At 42.2% G+C, this 16,168-nt stretch overlaps 1 protein-coding gene across 1 annotated transcript; it reads right to left on the bottom strand.

The window, feature by feature from the left end:
* Positions 1-2,036: 2,036 nt before the first annotated feature.
* GPR37 (G protein-coupled receptor 37) lies at positions 2,037-15,967 on the bottom strand. The gene is made up of 2 exons (XM_061467540.1): positions 15,143-15,967; positions 2,037-3,834 (listed from the first exon to the last, which is right to left on the bottom strand). Exons 1-2 carry the CDS (start codon positions 15,827-15,829, stop codon positions 3,016-3,018), a joined length of 1,506 nt encoding a protein of 501 aa, XP_061323524.1. The 5' UTR covers positions 15,830-15,967; the 3' UTR covers positions 2,037-3,015.
* Positions 15,968-16,168: the final 201 nt, after the last annotated feature.

The raw sequence follows: 16,168 nt of genomic DNA, 5'->3' as shown, positions 1-16,168 counted from the left end.
AGAATATTAAAGAAAATAAGAAAACCAAACACCAGGAAAATTTCAAGAGTTCAGAGCATCAGTACCAAAAACAGGAAAAGCAATGCAGTAGTCTATATTTAACTCTACATTCATCAAGACACACCTGCATCAGAATGGCTGCACAGTGCAAACCTGCTAATGTGGGATTAGTTTAACCAATTTAGAGAACAAATTAGAATAAAGGTTGTCTCACATGTCCAATTGCTATGGAGGTCCAAGGCAGTGGGAAGAACCAGCTGTGAAAAATGCTCTTTCAGCAGCAGAAAAGGCAAAGTTACACTGGGTACAAAGAAGCTACATTGAATACAAAGCTGGAGAAGGTTGCACCGCACAAACAGGAGGATACATTTCCAAACACGGTATTATTGATCTTCAAAGTCTACCTTCTACAATGACTTCCTAATTCTCTTTTTTGCTATTTGATTAAATTTTTTTACCCCCATATCCATATTGTGGAAATATTCCAATGGAGAAGCAATGCTCTGGGACACGGCATTTAACATGGGAAAGAGCAGCAGTCCTTAGCAGCGTTTACACATACCCAGTGTAGACTGGAAAGCTGGAAGCACCTAACATCCCAGGCAGTGATCATTTAATATTCCCATGTAATTTCTCTATTTTCTTTCTTTATATACAAATATATAGATAAAAGTTTTAACGTAAAGAACTGTTTCCTCCTATTCTGCTGTTCTTTTCCCAGCTCCTTGAGCCACTGCTCATGCTGGGACTGAAAAAGCACCTGAGAGAAACAATTCAGCAAGGAACAAAAGGAGAGGTTTTATTCCCATTCTTTATAAATACTGATACATAAAAAACAAAAGTACAAATCAAAATGCAGAGATGGGAATAAATATTTGAGGAGACACAGGCATCACAGTGAGGAAGGAGATTTTGATTTTATCTTTTCTCTTTAACCCCTTTCATAGTTTATTAAATGTAATCAAATATTAAGTCGATGAAGGGTTTATAAAGAAAGAACAGTTCCCCCATCTTCAGAAGTGACTAACCATGTTACAAAAGGATTTAAAAAAACTCAGGTAATTTAACAAGTCTTAAACAGAAATAACTATTTAAATTTAGGCCTGTGCTTAAAGCAGATTGCTTTGCTAGGGCACAATGTCAGATTCAAAAGTCAGAAAAAAAACTCAAGTGGATATATGTTTGGATGCATATTCAGATTAGTTCATTTCAACTGCTTTTCAGTTGAAACTGCTGTATGTGAAAATGGTGAAGAATTACTGCTTGCCCGAGTAGATACAAAGATTAAACATATGAAGTCCAGAATCTACAAATAATAATTAAAAAAGACTCCTTTCCAGAAGTTACAGAGTTCTTTCACATATTTAGAGGCAGGTATCAGGATGCAAGACTACATCAGTTATGATCACTGTTAATTTCAAAGGACAAACGCATGTGATTTTACTTCTGCCCGTACTATTGCAATTTTATTATTTATTTAATCATATTAAAATATAAGCTAATTATAACAAAATCAGTTCCTTAGCATGTGTCCACACTTCAGTGTGGTGCTCAGTGTAAATATAAGCCAGCTTTCCTGCCAAGAACAGCCTGTCTACTTCAGCCAAGAAGAGAAGCAAATAAGCTCTGCTGGTACAGATAGGCACTTTCCAGTCTCCAGCCCAGCTTGCCTATAACAACTTTAGACTTCACTGTATCACACTGTTGCTGGCAGCGTTGACATATCCTCATTTTAATAAACCTGTGGACAGCAAAAAGCCATCCACAAAACACACCGTAGTTCTCAAAACCAGCTTCAGAGCCGTGAGCTGCTCATGAATAGCACCCTCTGTGAGAGCAACGTGATTTATAATTGGTATACAGAGCCCCTGTGATTAATATTCATGCTACATCCCAGAATAAATAGGAGATGCCAGTCTGATCCAAAGCCTTCTGAAATTGATGGAAGCCTTTCCATTGACTGCAGTTGCTCCAGGTCAAACCCCAAGTGTCCAAGTTTGTTTATACCTTTTAAAAAAGAAGGAATTCACTCTCCACATGTTTCAGTCCCTCACATTTATTGTCAGCAAACCTCTGGCGAAAGAATGCTCTTCCCTGCAACGGGACTCTTACTGAAGGAGCTATACATACAGAGACTGAGGACATAATCTCAATGTTAAACCAATAGCAAATTGGAAAGAAACTTGATTTTGAAACCACACAAGACAAAACTGAAGTGAGAAAGTGATCCTTCTTCATAAGAAGTACAAAACAGCTCAGGTTTTTGTATACCTTCAGGTTAAGAAGAAAATTTTCAATGAGGCACACTGAGCCTTCATAATATACATTTAAAAATTTCACTCATGTAAATCTAATTCCATTATAACCATCTTGCTTAAACACTGCAATTATAGCTCCCAAGGGTAAGTACATGAATAGTAAATTAAATATGGCCATTTAAATTACTGTATGCAAAGATTTTTTTTACTTTTTAAAAGAATTTAATACTACTTATAGGTGTCCTTATTAAATGCAGACTGGCAATGAAGTTAAAGAATAAAACTTCATTTATTTTTATGCTACTTTATAAATGTTCTGAAATCCAAGTCCTCTCACAATAGTGTACAGTAATTGGATTAAAATTACCTTCAAATAATTTCCACCACATCTTTTACATAAAACATCTTGCAAACCCCACAATGTCTATATAGTCATTTTACAGTGATTATAAAAAAAAAATACTATGGAATTAAATAAAAGTGGATTGATATGGATTCTCCTTCCCAGACAATAAAATCCTAGCACCACACAAAATATCATGATTTAAAACTGAGTGCTGGCTCCCCTTCTCTCTTTCTTTCATTTTAATAACAAAACAAATTATTTTCCAAAGCATGACTGTTAATAAGCAGATTCGTTTCTAGAGCAGTTTTCAGTACTCATTTTGCTTCAAGAAGAAAAATATGAAGTAAAAAAAAAAAAGGAACAAAAAGAAGAAAACAAAAAAAGATACAGCAAATAAAGTTCTAGGGTCAATTAACAGTGAGTCCCCACAGAGGCAAAAGTGGACATTTCGCGACGGATGGTACTGAAAGGGGAGAGCTCCAGTTCTGTGGTGTACTCATTGTCATTGTCATCACTTGTCACTGTTGAAGACTTCTGGATGCATTCATCGCAGCAGCAACAGCAACACTCCATAAAGGCCCTGCTGAAAGGTTTACAGAGGCAGAAAAGAAGAACTGGGGTAACACAGGACTTAAAGAACAAAAGGAACTGACTAATGAGATGGAGGAGGTCCATAGTCTGCCGAGAGACCCCTGTGGACATGTAGGCAGTCACAATGTTGCAAATGTTTTCAGGAATGATGCAAAACCCATACAAAATGGTCAAAGCCACCACTGTGCAGTTCATCTGACTTTCCAGCTGAATTTGTCGCTTGTTCCCCCTTGTGCTAGCCTTTTCTGCCCTCCTGATTTTCCTCGCGGTTACCAGGGAGCAGATAATAGTGAAAAGGGTAGGCAAACAAAAATAGCAGCCAAAGTACCACCAGAGTCTTGCTCCATCATAAGTGAGAGCGAGCACATAGATGGTGTCGGGCAGCGCGGTGGATATCTTGACCACGCAGCGCTCCCCGGGTGGGCTGCCGCTGTACTCAGGGTCCTCCTTGGCCAGCTGGCGCAGCACCACCTCTGGCAGTGCCAGCAGCAGCGCGCCCACCCAGATAACCGCCAGCTTGGCCGTCGTGGAGGTGCAGTTTTCAATCATCTCATAATACATCTGCACGTTGGTGGCAGCACGGAATCGGTCGATGCAGAGGGCGCACAGTGTGAAGGTGGTGACTCCCAAAGAGGCTACCTGGAAAGGAGAAAAGGGGGTGCAAGTTAATACAGATGCTGTCATAGAATGGCTTGGGTTGGAAGGGACCTTAAAAATTACCTAGTTCTAACCCCCTGCCATGGGGAGGGACACCTTCCACTAGACCAGATTGCTCAAAGCTCTCTACATCCTGGTCTTGTCTGGGAAAAACAAACAAAACAATAAAAAAGGAAAAAAGGGAAAAAACAAAAAAAAGGACAGCTATAAGGATACAGTCCAATATTCAGTTGAGTGGGAAAACTTCCTTCATCTCCTTCAAAAGCCCCCTGGTCCCCTGTTGATGGCAGTCATCTTAGAGATGGAAGAAGAAGGCCTGAACTCACTCAGGCTGGAGAGGGATTTAATGTATTGTACACTGGGTGAAAGCTTTTACCATTGAGCTGTTCTCTGGAAGAAGGGACTATGCTCTTCCATAGTTAAGAGAGAGCTCAATTTGTACTCTGAAACATTAGTCAAGTTTAGCCCCTTGACTGCGACAGGCAAAAGAAAACCTAGTTTAGGGGCATTAGTGTAGTACACAGTTAAGCACCATGGTGCCAAGCACAATCAAAAGAAGCATCATGGATGGAGCTTACATTCCAGTGTTTGCTGAACTACCCAGCATGCACCCCAAAAGAATACACCCTTCTGGTTTTCTGCCTGCACATATTGATTTCAGCTTGGGGACACCCTCTCCCGGAAGCCCATGCAAGAACCTGTGCAACACCAAGCAAAAAAAAACCTGAGGAGAACTGACCAATACGGAAAACTAAACCCCTTCTTCCCCCCATTTTTCTAAGGGGTGTTTTTCAGAAAGATCGGTTCCACCACAGGGGCTGGAATTTAAGTGAAAAGGGGAGAGATGGGAGAGTTTTCCTTCAGCAGAAGTATGGATTTAGGCCTCCATCACATGCTCATCAAGCATGCAGGGGATCATAACACCAAAATCTGCCGTCACCTACAAAATTTAGGAACCCTGTGGATTAGGCATCTTCTGAATGGAGTAGGATCCAACAGCTGTTTTTGTGGACTTAGGCTTTTAAGTGAAATTCTGATGGGATGTAGGTACATAAAAGTCATCCCGTGAGTTCAGAGAGACTGTATCCAAAAACTTCAGACTTCCAGAGGCTGTGCAAAACCAACCTTCACTATAATACTTAGGCTTTGAAATCTATCTTCAACATTTCCTTTAGGAAAAAATCTCAGGGAAATCTAGGTTTAATTTCACAGAAAACATCCTGTGGGGAAACGTACTGAAAGCCAGGAGAAATGGCTTTGTTGTTTAAATGATAATGCTGTTGAAATGGATTGGACAGAGCTCTCAATTATATACTGTTCAGGAGCAAGTACACTGCAATGCATATGTTCTCCAGCTTTAATAATAATCATTTTATGCATGAATAGAAATGTTGTACTGTCATGAAACATAATTTCCTATCATTTGTCCTATTTATAATTGAATTTCCTAAAAAGAAATTTGCAGGAAGACTATTTGCATTTTGGCCTAATCTTATTTCCAATAAATTGAGCTTCAGTTCAGATTCAAAGCAGAACTCCCATTAACTTCAATTCAAGAAAGATTTGGTGCCTTGTTGCATTCTAATTCATTTATTTTCTTGGGTTTGCATGCTTGTGTTGTGCTGAAAATGTGTTGATGCAAAAGAAAATAAACTTAAATAATACTCCTAATAAATGTAAAGAATGCTTACTTTTATCATGAATAAAACATGTCTGTGCAATTAACTGGTAAATCTAGGGTAATGTTAGGCAACTCACTATAATTTGGCTTACCCAAATTTGATGTGCAATGATGCATTAAAAAAATTGTATAGGTAAATTTAAAAAAAATAAAATACTTTCCTATTTCCACCATAATTTGAAGCATTCCTGTTCATACATCTCATGTAAAAAGTTCTGCAATTATGCACAATTATATAAATATATCATTAATTTCAGCCTTCAATATTTAACGGCCATATTAGACTGCTAAAATTGAGTATCACTGAAAAATATTAGGCTCTTGGGATTAGAACTGTCAAACATTGGCTTAGCTGAAGAATTCTTTGAAGCAGCTTCCTAAAAGATGGAATGAGTAAGATCTCGAACTAATTAACTTGCAGGAATATTTAATGATGACAAAGCAGTACGGTAAACACTTTTAATAGACAAACCAATTCATTTAGGAGCTTACACTGTCTGACAAGATTCAAAGAAAGCTTGGTAAATATAATAAAAAAAATAAAAAACATTAAAGAAAAATTACAGTTACAGGGAACTCTTAATGAAATCATAAACTTAGCTAATGAAGATAATTTTCATGGATTGCTGCCGAGTCAGAGTTTTAAATTAAAGACTATTGACTTCATTGCAAAACACTGAAATGTGTGTGCAGTCTTCAAACTCCTTAGAGTGACAGCAACACTTTAGCCAGAACATCCAACATGAATAACAAAAGGGTCAGCTCTCTAAAGCTGTGGGAGACAGGGAAGTAACCGAGATTCAGGAATGAACAGGGACTGAAATAAAAGCCAGCAGATGAAAATTTGAGGTTTTTCTCTCTCAGCTCTCATGTGTCTCCCCCCCACCCCCAATGCACATGCTTTTGTTGCTTTAGCATTTCATTGCAAACAGGCTGCTACACGGTGGCTAAGACATTAAAACTCTGCAGCTGTTAAGGCTGGACTAATGAAAGAAGACATGTGTACTATGAACAAACATAACCTACGGGGTTCTTGTCACATTAATTGACCAACAATGTGGAGGTTTAAGACAGTGAAATAGAGCAAGAAGAAAGAACAGTGGAAGTGGGCTTTGAAAACTCCTCTGTGGATTTACTGATGAAACAAGCTAAACAAAACTAGTGTTTCTCTGGAACAGGCAAAGATTTCCTGTTTTCTGTAGATTAAGGGAGTTAGTGATGCTATGGAAAAACTTGCAAAAAACAAACAAATACTCCTGCGCAGATGAACAGGGATTCAATCCAGATGATTTGCTTAAAGGCAGTATATTTAAGGATATATACTGCATTAAAGGCAGCATATTTAAGAGTCTGATTACTTACTCCACTCCATAGACTATGAGTAATAGTCAGCAAAATCAACGGGTGCTGCTCAGAGCCTATGTGGGCGGGAATTGGGACATGCATTCTGCATGTTCACACAATTTCAGTTTAGGGGTGTTTCTTCATACCAGTCATACTAATAATTAGGCTTAAGCTGAAAACGTGGAAGAAGACAGAAAAGTTTCCTTTTTAATCTGCTATACTGCCCTGAAATAACCACAAAATAAGGTAATTCATTTGATGAGGACTAGGTAAAGAACAAATTAACAAATCCTGAAGTGGTGTGAAGCTGGGTGGAGTTTAATGGTGCTCTTCTTGTTGTAACAGCTGAGTTTCTGATATGCTGATATGCTGTTGCAGTCTGAATTCCAACAACCTGGCAGGAAATGAGGCAAGGCAAGGCTCACCAGTTTTCGATCATCACTTAGTTGTCTGATTTATTTCCGTACAGTCCCTATGAAGATTCTACTTCAGACTCTATAGACACTAAAGATAATGCCAGTTTTCATCTTTTCCTTACTAGATGAAATCAGGAAAGTCCCCAGGTTTCTAACTGAATGATCACCAATCTGCTTTGAGGAGGTGGTGGAGTAACCCTTGCTCTGAGGAGATGCCCACACTATCTGGGCAGAGAAGGGCTTTTGAAAGGATTACCAGCTACAGCACATACACACAAAAGATGACATTATAGTTACTATCTTGATACTGTTGCTCCTTTAAAAGCATTGACGAGGATATTAGTGGGCACTGTCGTGCTCCTTCTAGACACTGCATAAGCCTTTGGTCATTAGCTTAGCAGCTGTTAGTCAACTGTGTCAAAACTCATTTGGGGAACTGAGACCAGAGAGAACAGTAAAATCATGAAATGCTCAGCTTAATTGCATCAGTTCTCTCTGTCCAACCAACATACCCAATTCCCCTTTCACAAACACTAACAATTACTGAAATGTTCTCAGGCCTTCCCTGACCTGTCCTACTTATTCTCCTGGCTGTGGTCCCACAGCTCTTGGCCCTGACCTCCAGGAGCAGAGCCTCTGGCTGAGGAGGCAAGCTGTGCAGATGCAGGATGGTGAGCAACACCAGTGGAAATGAGACTCTGAATTTTGTCTAATATCTGCTTGACAAGACAAAGGTAATGAAAACAAAACCAGAAACAAGATCAGAAAAGATGACTTGGGTGAAAAGGTTGAGGAAGACCAGATTCTGTGAGTGAAAAAAAAAGAGAGATTGGGTTACTCAATTCAGTAAGGTGAAGACCAAGAAGTGATATTACTACTATCTACAAGTAAGTCTACCTTGAGATATAAAATTGATTAAGCCAAAGGACAGTGAATATAACAGAATGGGAATCAACCAGCCATGACCAACTCAAAACTGGAAATGAGATGGACCATTAATCATCTCAGGCATCACACTCTTGAGCACACCTTCTGATGGAGGGGGAACAATGTAGACTGCGTTTATATGGAACATGATAAGAGTTATAAGAAATGGCTGCTTCTACCAGCTGAAGCTGGATTTTCTAAAACAGAATATTTTTTATGTTGCTTACAGTTTCTCAAACTACACAGCACTCTGCCTTCCTTTGTAACAAGCAGGATGGGTATTCACAAAATTTTCCCATTGTAATAGAAAAGCTGAACTACAAAAAAAGTTGATGACTACTAGCTCTAAGCTCTCAGTGATACCCTATAGAATCATAGAATAGTTAGGGTTGAAAAGGACATTAAGATTATCTAGTTCCAATCCCCCTGCAATGGGCAGGGACACCTCACACTAAACCATCTCACCCAAGGCTCTCTTCAACCTGGCCTTGAACATCACCAGGGATGGAGCATTCACAGCTTCCGTGGGCAACCCATTCCAGTGCCTCACCACCTTAATAATAAAGAACTTCTTCCTCATACCCAATCTAAACTTCCCCTGTTTAAGTTTGAACCCGTTACCCCTTGTCCTATCACTACAGTCCCTAATGAACAGTCCATCCCCAGCATCCCTATAGCCCCCTTCAGACACTGTAGACTCTTTATACTCATTACTATTGTATAAATGACTAATTTTTCCCACCAAGCCATTATACTCTATCATCTTGCTACAGTTGTTCTGTACCCACACTCATAGATTTAGAGTCTGTTAATGCAACGTATCACGGTGGCTCTTGCAGACTTGTCAATTTTGCCTAAGATAAAGTTAGTACAGCCTGCAGGTTTTGTGCTACCCTACACTTGCAGTACAGCATCCAGTAGTAAGACTGGACTACCACAAAATATGAGGTCAACCCAATTAAAAAAAAAAAAATATTCAATTGTTTTTCTAGATTTGTTTTCTATTCTTTCAATTAAAAGCCTCCAAACCTGAGAAAAATGGTCATTACTATAAAAGAACAAAAATAAATAAATATCTCTACTTCTCTTACACAAAGTGCTATTAAACATTAATGGGTTTATGCTTCAAAATAGGTAAGGTTCACTCAGTTAAAACACTCCTTGAAACAACCCAGTTGTGGCAGAAGTAATTCCATAGCTAACTAGTACAGGAGCCAGAGTATGCCTCTGACATTAGCAATTAGCTTAAGCATCCTGGATGAAAATCTACATCACCTTAATTATCTAGAAGACAAGATGGTAGTTCTTGAAATCACTATCACAGAGATTACCTACACCTGTGGAGCAATGGGTACAATATGGTTGTTTCCATACATACATACATTCCATAGTACTATCAACACTCAAATCAGTGTTTCTTACTCTTATGTATATCTCAAGAGTGATAGTGTTCAGAATCAGAATCCACTTCCAAGAGCTGCTTTTGAATTTTGTTGGAAGCGAAAGCCAACTAGATCATCAGGACACTGGAAACACTCATAACTATACTATATTCTTATCCAGAGGGTTGGAAAACTCACAAAACACAAGAGGATTTAATTTTGGCTCATTTCACTATTTATAATCTACCATGTTATCATGTAAGCAAATTTCATTTACTTTTTTTTTTTTAATAAATAAATGAGTCCCATTTTCCACTGAGTATCAAATTCCCATTAAGCTACACAAGGGACTCCTGCACTAATTATTAACAACATGGAACTACTGCTAAAAATCAGCCCCTTTCTCCTTTGCAAGAAAAATCCTGTCATATGGAGAAATGACATCCCAGTGCTCAGAGCAGAGTCAATGGTGCCGGGATAGCAGATGTTGCTTTTTCCTCCCCACATATGTAACTGAAATATTACTGACCCAATTTTAAACCTAGTCTGACACAAATTCAGTTCCATGCTGAAATGCCACATGCAAAGTTTAAGCCAAAAGCAAATTTTTATGGACAACTTATAAGTCCCTAAGAACTGGGTTTGCAGAGGAAAAGAAGATTGATAGAAGCACCATCATGGCAGCAACTGTCACCATGCCATTAATACCTAAGGGACAGAGGTATATTAACACTCCTGCTTTAAATAATTATTTACTCCCCAATAAGTGCTGAAGATATTCTGTACGGTAACAGACACATGCAGTCACTGCCCTACAAAACTCCCAGTATGAAGCTTTGAAACTGCGTACCCGTCTAAGGATCTCATCTACAATCCAGAGGACTTACTGGAGGCTCAGGAGCCTAGCTCTGAGTGAAGTCAAAGAAGAGACATAAAGAGGATACTGCACAGCAAAAGACAGAAAAGACAGATAATATGCAGCTTTTATAAACTCCCATAAAAAAATGTATTTGCTTCCCTAAAGTGAAACGTAAAATAAGGATCTCCTCTGACAGCCTTGGAACAGGCAGAGAATGGCTTCTCACTTGCCTCTACTCAAGGAAAAGAGAAAAAGAGGAAAAAGCCTCCCCTCAAATTGCCCTGGAGGTTCAGCTCCAGGGAAAGACAGTAATTCATATCCCAGGCCGAATCAATCCTTTTGCTTTCCACTAAAAATACTAATTGTGATGGCTTTCCTGAGCTGGAAGGTACCCACCAGGAAAAGAAGTGATGCCACAGACTGATTGCCAAAAGCACATGCAGAGACCGGGCATCAGATTTCAGAGGCTTTCAAGAGTCAGCTCCAGAGTCAAGGTCAAGCCAGTCCCATATGCATGACAAGGTCCAGATGAGGACACCACAAACTTTGTCTTTCTCTTCCTTGTGAGGGGTATGAAAAAGGAAGATGCGCTCATATTTATTAGCACCAGCGCAGGGCTGAGTACCATCACTGGTCTCGAAAAATTGTTGCTCTGTGCTGGACTATACAGGATGGTAAATCAGCCTCTGCAAACCCTCATTCTAAACCATTCACCAATTCTAAATTCTTACTCCACTACAAGTAGCTTGTCCCAGTCTGCCAGCATAGAAAGTGATGCCTACTTTCATCGACCCCTCTCAAACTCATCAAGCTTCTAGTGTAACCTCTAAAAGCAGAATGCACACAACTCAAGCAAGCTTCCTTTTAAAGCCCAAAAGACCGTTTCTAGTCCTAGTTGACACAATCCATTTGTCATCATGAGCAAGCTGCTCTGGGTCTTGAACAACCTACTTAAACCTATTTAACCCCTTCACTACTGGCTTCCAGCATTGAAATAGAAAATAAAAATGCTACTTCACAGGACTGCTGTATTTAACAACTGTGAAAAACTACAGATTTTGTCTACATGTATACTTCTTTTTACTAAGCTGTAGCATAAATCTCTAAGTAGGCTACTGGAACTATATTGTTCTGTACTGTGTTTTTTTTTCTATTCCCCTTTATCCACCCCCCAACTCTTTTATTGGAAAGAGTGGATATGCTTGAACAAAAAGAAAAGGGCTCCACACTGGGAGGGCTTGTGGAACAGGAATTAGCTGAAGCCATTGTCTTCATATTATCATTTACCCTATATCTCCTGAGTCTGAACAACACTGAGCAAAGTGTACTGAAGACATCAACACAGTGTGCAAGTAAACACTTCAGCCACCCATGCCTAAAACTAGGTGGCTGAACCACCTGCAGAAAAGTGGCAAAAGGTTAAGGACTATTGAACAGAGAATTGAAACTGCAAAGGAGAAGCACAGCTCCACACATCCTTATGGGCTGAGTAGCTGCCCCAGTTGTCCTAATTCTCTTCTCGTTCCCTCTCAGTGCATTTAAAACTGCCCCTCCAAGACAGGGTCAAGTGAAGTTCCTGGTGGAGATAACTTCATCTACTTCTACTAACCATGTGTTTTGCTAGTTTCGTTCTCTGCCAGTTTACCCTCATCATCTAAAGAACTCATGAGAAGCACAGAAGAATTAATTTACTCAGTTTCTTCCTCAGTCATGGCTGAAATGACTGCTTAACGTGCTCGGTCACAGCAGATCTTTACCAGGTATGGGAAAACTGCCCTTTGAATTAAGTACTGGGGAGACCTTCTACTGCTGGAAGCTCAACATTTACCTACAGGAATGTGCTTGAAGATATCATAAAACATTTTTCCCAGGCCATATACATATGTGTTATCTATCACTGGCAACAGATGCTTTGTTGAAATTCTGCACAATACCCATCAAACAGCACAAATAGAAAAACAATTGGCCACATGAAGCTAAACTAAGAAAACTCACAGTTTCTCACTTGAAACCTTTAAACACAGTACAAAACATGCTTGAATAATGTTAAAATGTTGTGATCAGCGTATCACTTGCTCTGGATAATCAAACATCCTCTGTTGCCTAGTTGTGAAAGTACAAACTGTAACGACAGAGTACTCAGGCCAGTGTCTTTGATGTTTAAAAGGGAGAGGTTTCTGGATCTACAACTCTGGGTTTGACACAGCTCCTTAGACACAGCGCAGGGAGGGGAGAAGTGGCATGCAGAAAAAGAGATTCAAAGCACGGAACAAAGCAACACTTAACAAAACACTGGGCTAACTTACAGAAAACACAGATAACAGCTTAAAATTTGTCCATATTCTGTCTGTATTCCACAAAACTTTAGAAACCTCTCCTAAAGAGGTTAAGCTGTCTACAGCTTAACTCTCAAGGTATGAAGAGGACTTCATCCTCCTCCCACTGTGTGGAAGGGGCTGATCCTGCCCAGGTGAGTTACAACAAGGGAGAAGACAAGAGTTTTTAGCTGCCAGGTGAGCGTGCTGCTGTGAACAATCCCTGACAGAGCACGGAGGAGTAGCTGCTTGCAGGGCAGATTTCGTGACGTGCTCTGCAGCTTCATCGCTGCTGGTGGTGTCACTGTCACTGTGTAATGCCCGTGAGGTTAGAACATCACTAGGAAAGTGACGAACCTTTGCTCTACCAGCCTTCGCCATCTCAGCAGGGTCAAATCCTAATTTGTAGAACAGTGCCCTTCTTGCCAAGCTCGAGGCAAGCTGTGGAGGGTTGCAAACCAGCACTGGTGCTCAGTACCGCCACTCATGGCTACAACTTAGAGGGGAAATCCAGACTTTTACCTACAGCTCCCGGGGTGATGAATATACTTTACATACTTGAGTATTACATTTAACAACTACTGAATGAAAAATATACAACTCTGGGAGCAATACAGAACCCCCAAGGCTGCAACTTTTTAGATCTGTACCTTACATATAAATTAATTTCATTTCCTCAGGAAGAAGGAGAATTTTTCACTTTTACACCCCAGTAATAATTAACCCTAAGACCATGCCACTGGTCCATCATGACTGAATTGGTGCCAGTTCTTGAATAACGCTTCAACTCTAAGTATCTACAGAAAAAATAAGGTGTAATTGATGTATAAAGGGGGGGTAGCAGCAGCTGAATGTTTTTCAGATTACAGCTTTGGAAACTCCATTTTACTGAAACCACTTTCAGTTTGACAAAGTCTTTAGTGCCCAAAGCTGCACAGCATACGCAACTAATTCTGAAGAACAGCGTGGCCATGCACATAATATCAATTACTGATCTTTAATTAGAATTAGCATCCAAAGAATTACTTTTATTCTGTATGTGAATGCACCAAAACCACGTTGGGAAGTGTAAAGTGTCACTCTAGGAAAGTCCTGAGAACCCTTGATCTGCCTTACCTACTTTAATTGAAATGGTTAGACTGCAACAGAAACAGTGTTACTTATTTTATTGGTTAAAACAGTAGGAAGGACTAAATTCAGAAATTTTTAAAGCTCCTAGTACTACCTGTTTCTCAACAAACACATACTTACTACTTCATGTCTTCTTAAATGCAAATAGATAAAGTGGACTCTGAGTTTTTCAAATGTAATGTTATATTACTGGCCTTGCATACATCTAAGCGTAGCACAGCTCCACCCTTTGTCCGACACCACCAGTAATAAAGCACATCACATATGAAAGAAGTAATGACAACTTAGTGGCTACACACATCACACATCTTTCTAAACTCTAAAAAATATTGGTTCTCAATTACATATTACCATGTACCAATGTGCTGTTGAAACTGATATTCTGTATTAATAATAAACTGGGGTTTGTTTTGGGAGGTGGATTTTGTTTGTTTTTTCCCCTTATATCTCATTCTTGGAACAGGAGAATCAACAGTTATTTCCTCAGCTTTCAGTTGCTAAATAATGTTGAACATAAGGTTTTGGGAATACAGAAGAGCCAGCCAGAATTATGGGCTACCACCCTGCAAATAAATAAGGTGGACAACCTGAATGCTGCCGGCAGGACTCAGGCCAGCTGGCTGAGAGCTTTCTCTGACAGAGCTTCCGAACAACTGCCAAGAAGCTGCCGCTTAAATCCTGCTGGGGTCTTTTTTATTATTAATATTTAAAATAAGCTAAATAAATAACTGTAAGATTTGAAGGCTTAAGTACAACTTAAGAGCATATACATCCCATTGCTGGTCCTGTCTGCAATTACCTTACAAGCTGTCCCCAGTTACGCCCTCCATCCGCTTTCCTGACTCACTTCACCTTAGGGAAACAGGAGAAAAAAACTAAAAAAAAATGAAAGCTCATTCTGAGAGGATTTTCGCCTTTCAGGATCACAAAGAGCAAGGAAAGAAGTTTGGCAGAACTCGCGCGAGTGGAAGGCAGAGCCAGCCGCGCTCAGCCTGAGGTTATAGAAATCCCCCGGTGCTACGGCCACGGCCGCCTCCGGTCCAACCGGTGCCTCGGGGATGCCCGGGAAGCCGAGACCAAGCTCGCGTTGGAACCCCCCCCCCCGGCTGGCAGCGATAAGGGCGGGCACCCACAGGCAGCGAAGGCCGGCGGAGAAGCTCGGGAGAGCAGTGCTCGTGGAGGGAAAGGTGCTCGGAACCACGTCCCCTAGAGCCATGCCCACCCACCACCATTACCTCGATGTACGGGACGATTTTGCAGGAGAAGTCTTCGAGGAGCCACTTCTTGGTGAGCTCCTGGAAGATGACCAGCGGCAAGCAGAAGAAGACAATGAGGAAGTCCCAGAAGGCCAGGTTGGCCAGCAGGGAGTTGGAGATGCTCCGCATGTAGTAGTTGTGGCAGACGATGCACATCACTGCCATGTTGCCCATGATGCCGATGCCGAAGATCACCACGGAGAGGCACATGACGGCGTAGGCGCCGTACGACTCCTCGGTTAGCGGGTAGAAGGGGTTGCGGAGACGGGCGCGGCGCCCCGTGGCGTTGCCGCGGCCTCCGGAGCTTCCCTCGCCTCCCGCCGAGGCGTTCAGGGGCAGCCAGCGGGGGCCGCCCGCCGCGCCCCTCCCCGCCGCCGCGCCAGCTCCGCGGTCGCTGCTCCGCGCCCGCCGCCGCCCGGCCCCCTCCGCCCCGCGGGGCGCACCGCTGCCGGCCGCCCCCGCTGTTCCGCCGCGCACGGGGAGAGCCGCGCCGGGGACAGCCGCTGCCGCCCGCCGGCCCGCAGAGAGGGGCGTCGGGGCTAGTGGCGAGCGGGCGCGCTGCGGAGACGCGGGCAGCCCGACGGCCGCAGCGGGGGCCAGGGCGCAGACAGCCCAGGCACCCAGCACCTGGCAGAGCAGGGCGAGGGGAGTGCGGAGGGGCTGCATAGCCGCGAGGCGGGGGGGCTCGTATGCTTCCCTTTAGAGCCGGCGGCAGCGCCGCTCGGCTGGGATGGGAGCGGGAGGCATGCCCGCCTGGGTCCCGGGGACAGCCCGCCTCCCCGGGGCCGGGGCAGCCGCGACGCCGCTGCCGCCGGTGTCCGCCGCTGCAAGTGACAGGCGCTGCAGCTGCTGTGATCGGAGCAGCGTGGAACCTCTTCTTGCCGCCTCCCGGGGCAGACCCGGAAAGTTGTGTCGCTGTCTCCGACGCGCCGAGTTAATGTAGCAAGTGCAGCGCCGGGAGGACCCCCCTCCGGCGCTCCGCCCTTTCCCGGGACCGCTGCCTCC

This window comes from Pezoporus flaviventris, unplaced genomic scaffold, assembly GCF_033815535.1.
Source record: "Pezoporus flaviventris isolate CSIRO_AGI_PZ_B2104156 unplaced genomic scaffold, CSIRO_AGI_Pfla_v1 ptg000045l, whole genome shotgun sequence".
NCBI classification, from domain to species: Eukaryota; Metazoa; Chordata; class Aves; order Psittaciformes; family Psittacidae; genus Pezoporus; species Pezoporus flaviventris.
The sequence above is the reverse complement of the archived record's forward strand: the minus strand, read 5'-3'. Positions and strand labels throughout refer to the sequence as shown.

Bases quoted from the DNA above. Each gene is read 5' to 3' on its own strand.
- GPR37 (XM_061467540.1), bottom strand. From the start codon at position 15,829: ATGCAGCCCCTCCGCACTCCCCTCGCCCTGCTCTGCCAGGTGCTGGGT. The intron at 3,835-15,142 runs GTAATGGTGGTG...TCTCCTTTCCAG, and splicing joins AAATCGTCCCGTACATCGAG to GTAGCCTCTTTGGGAGTCAC.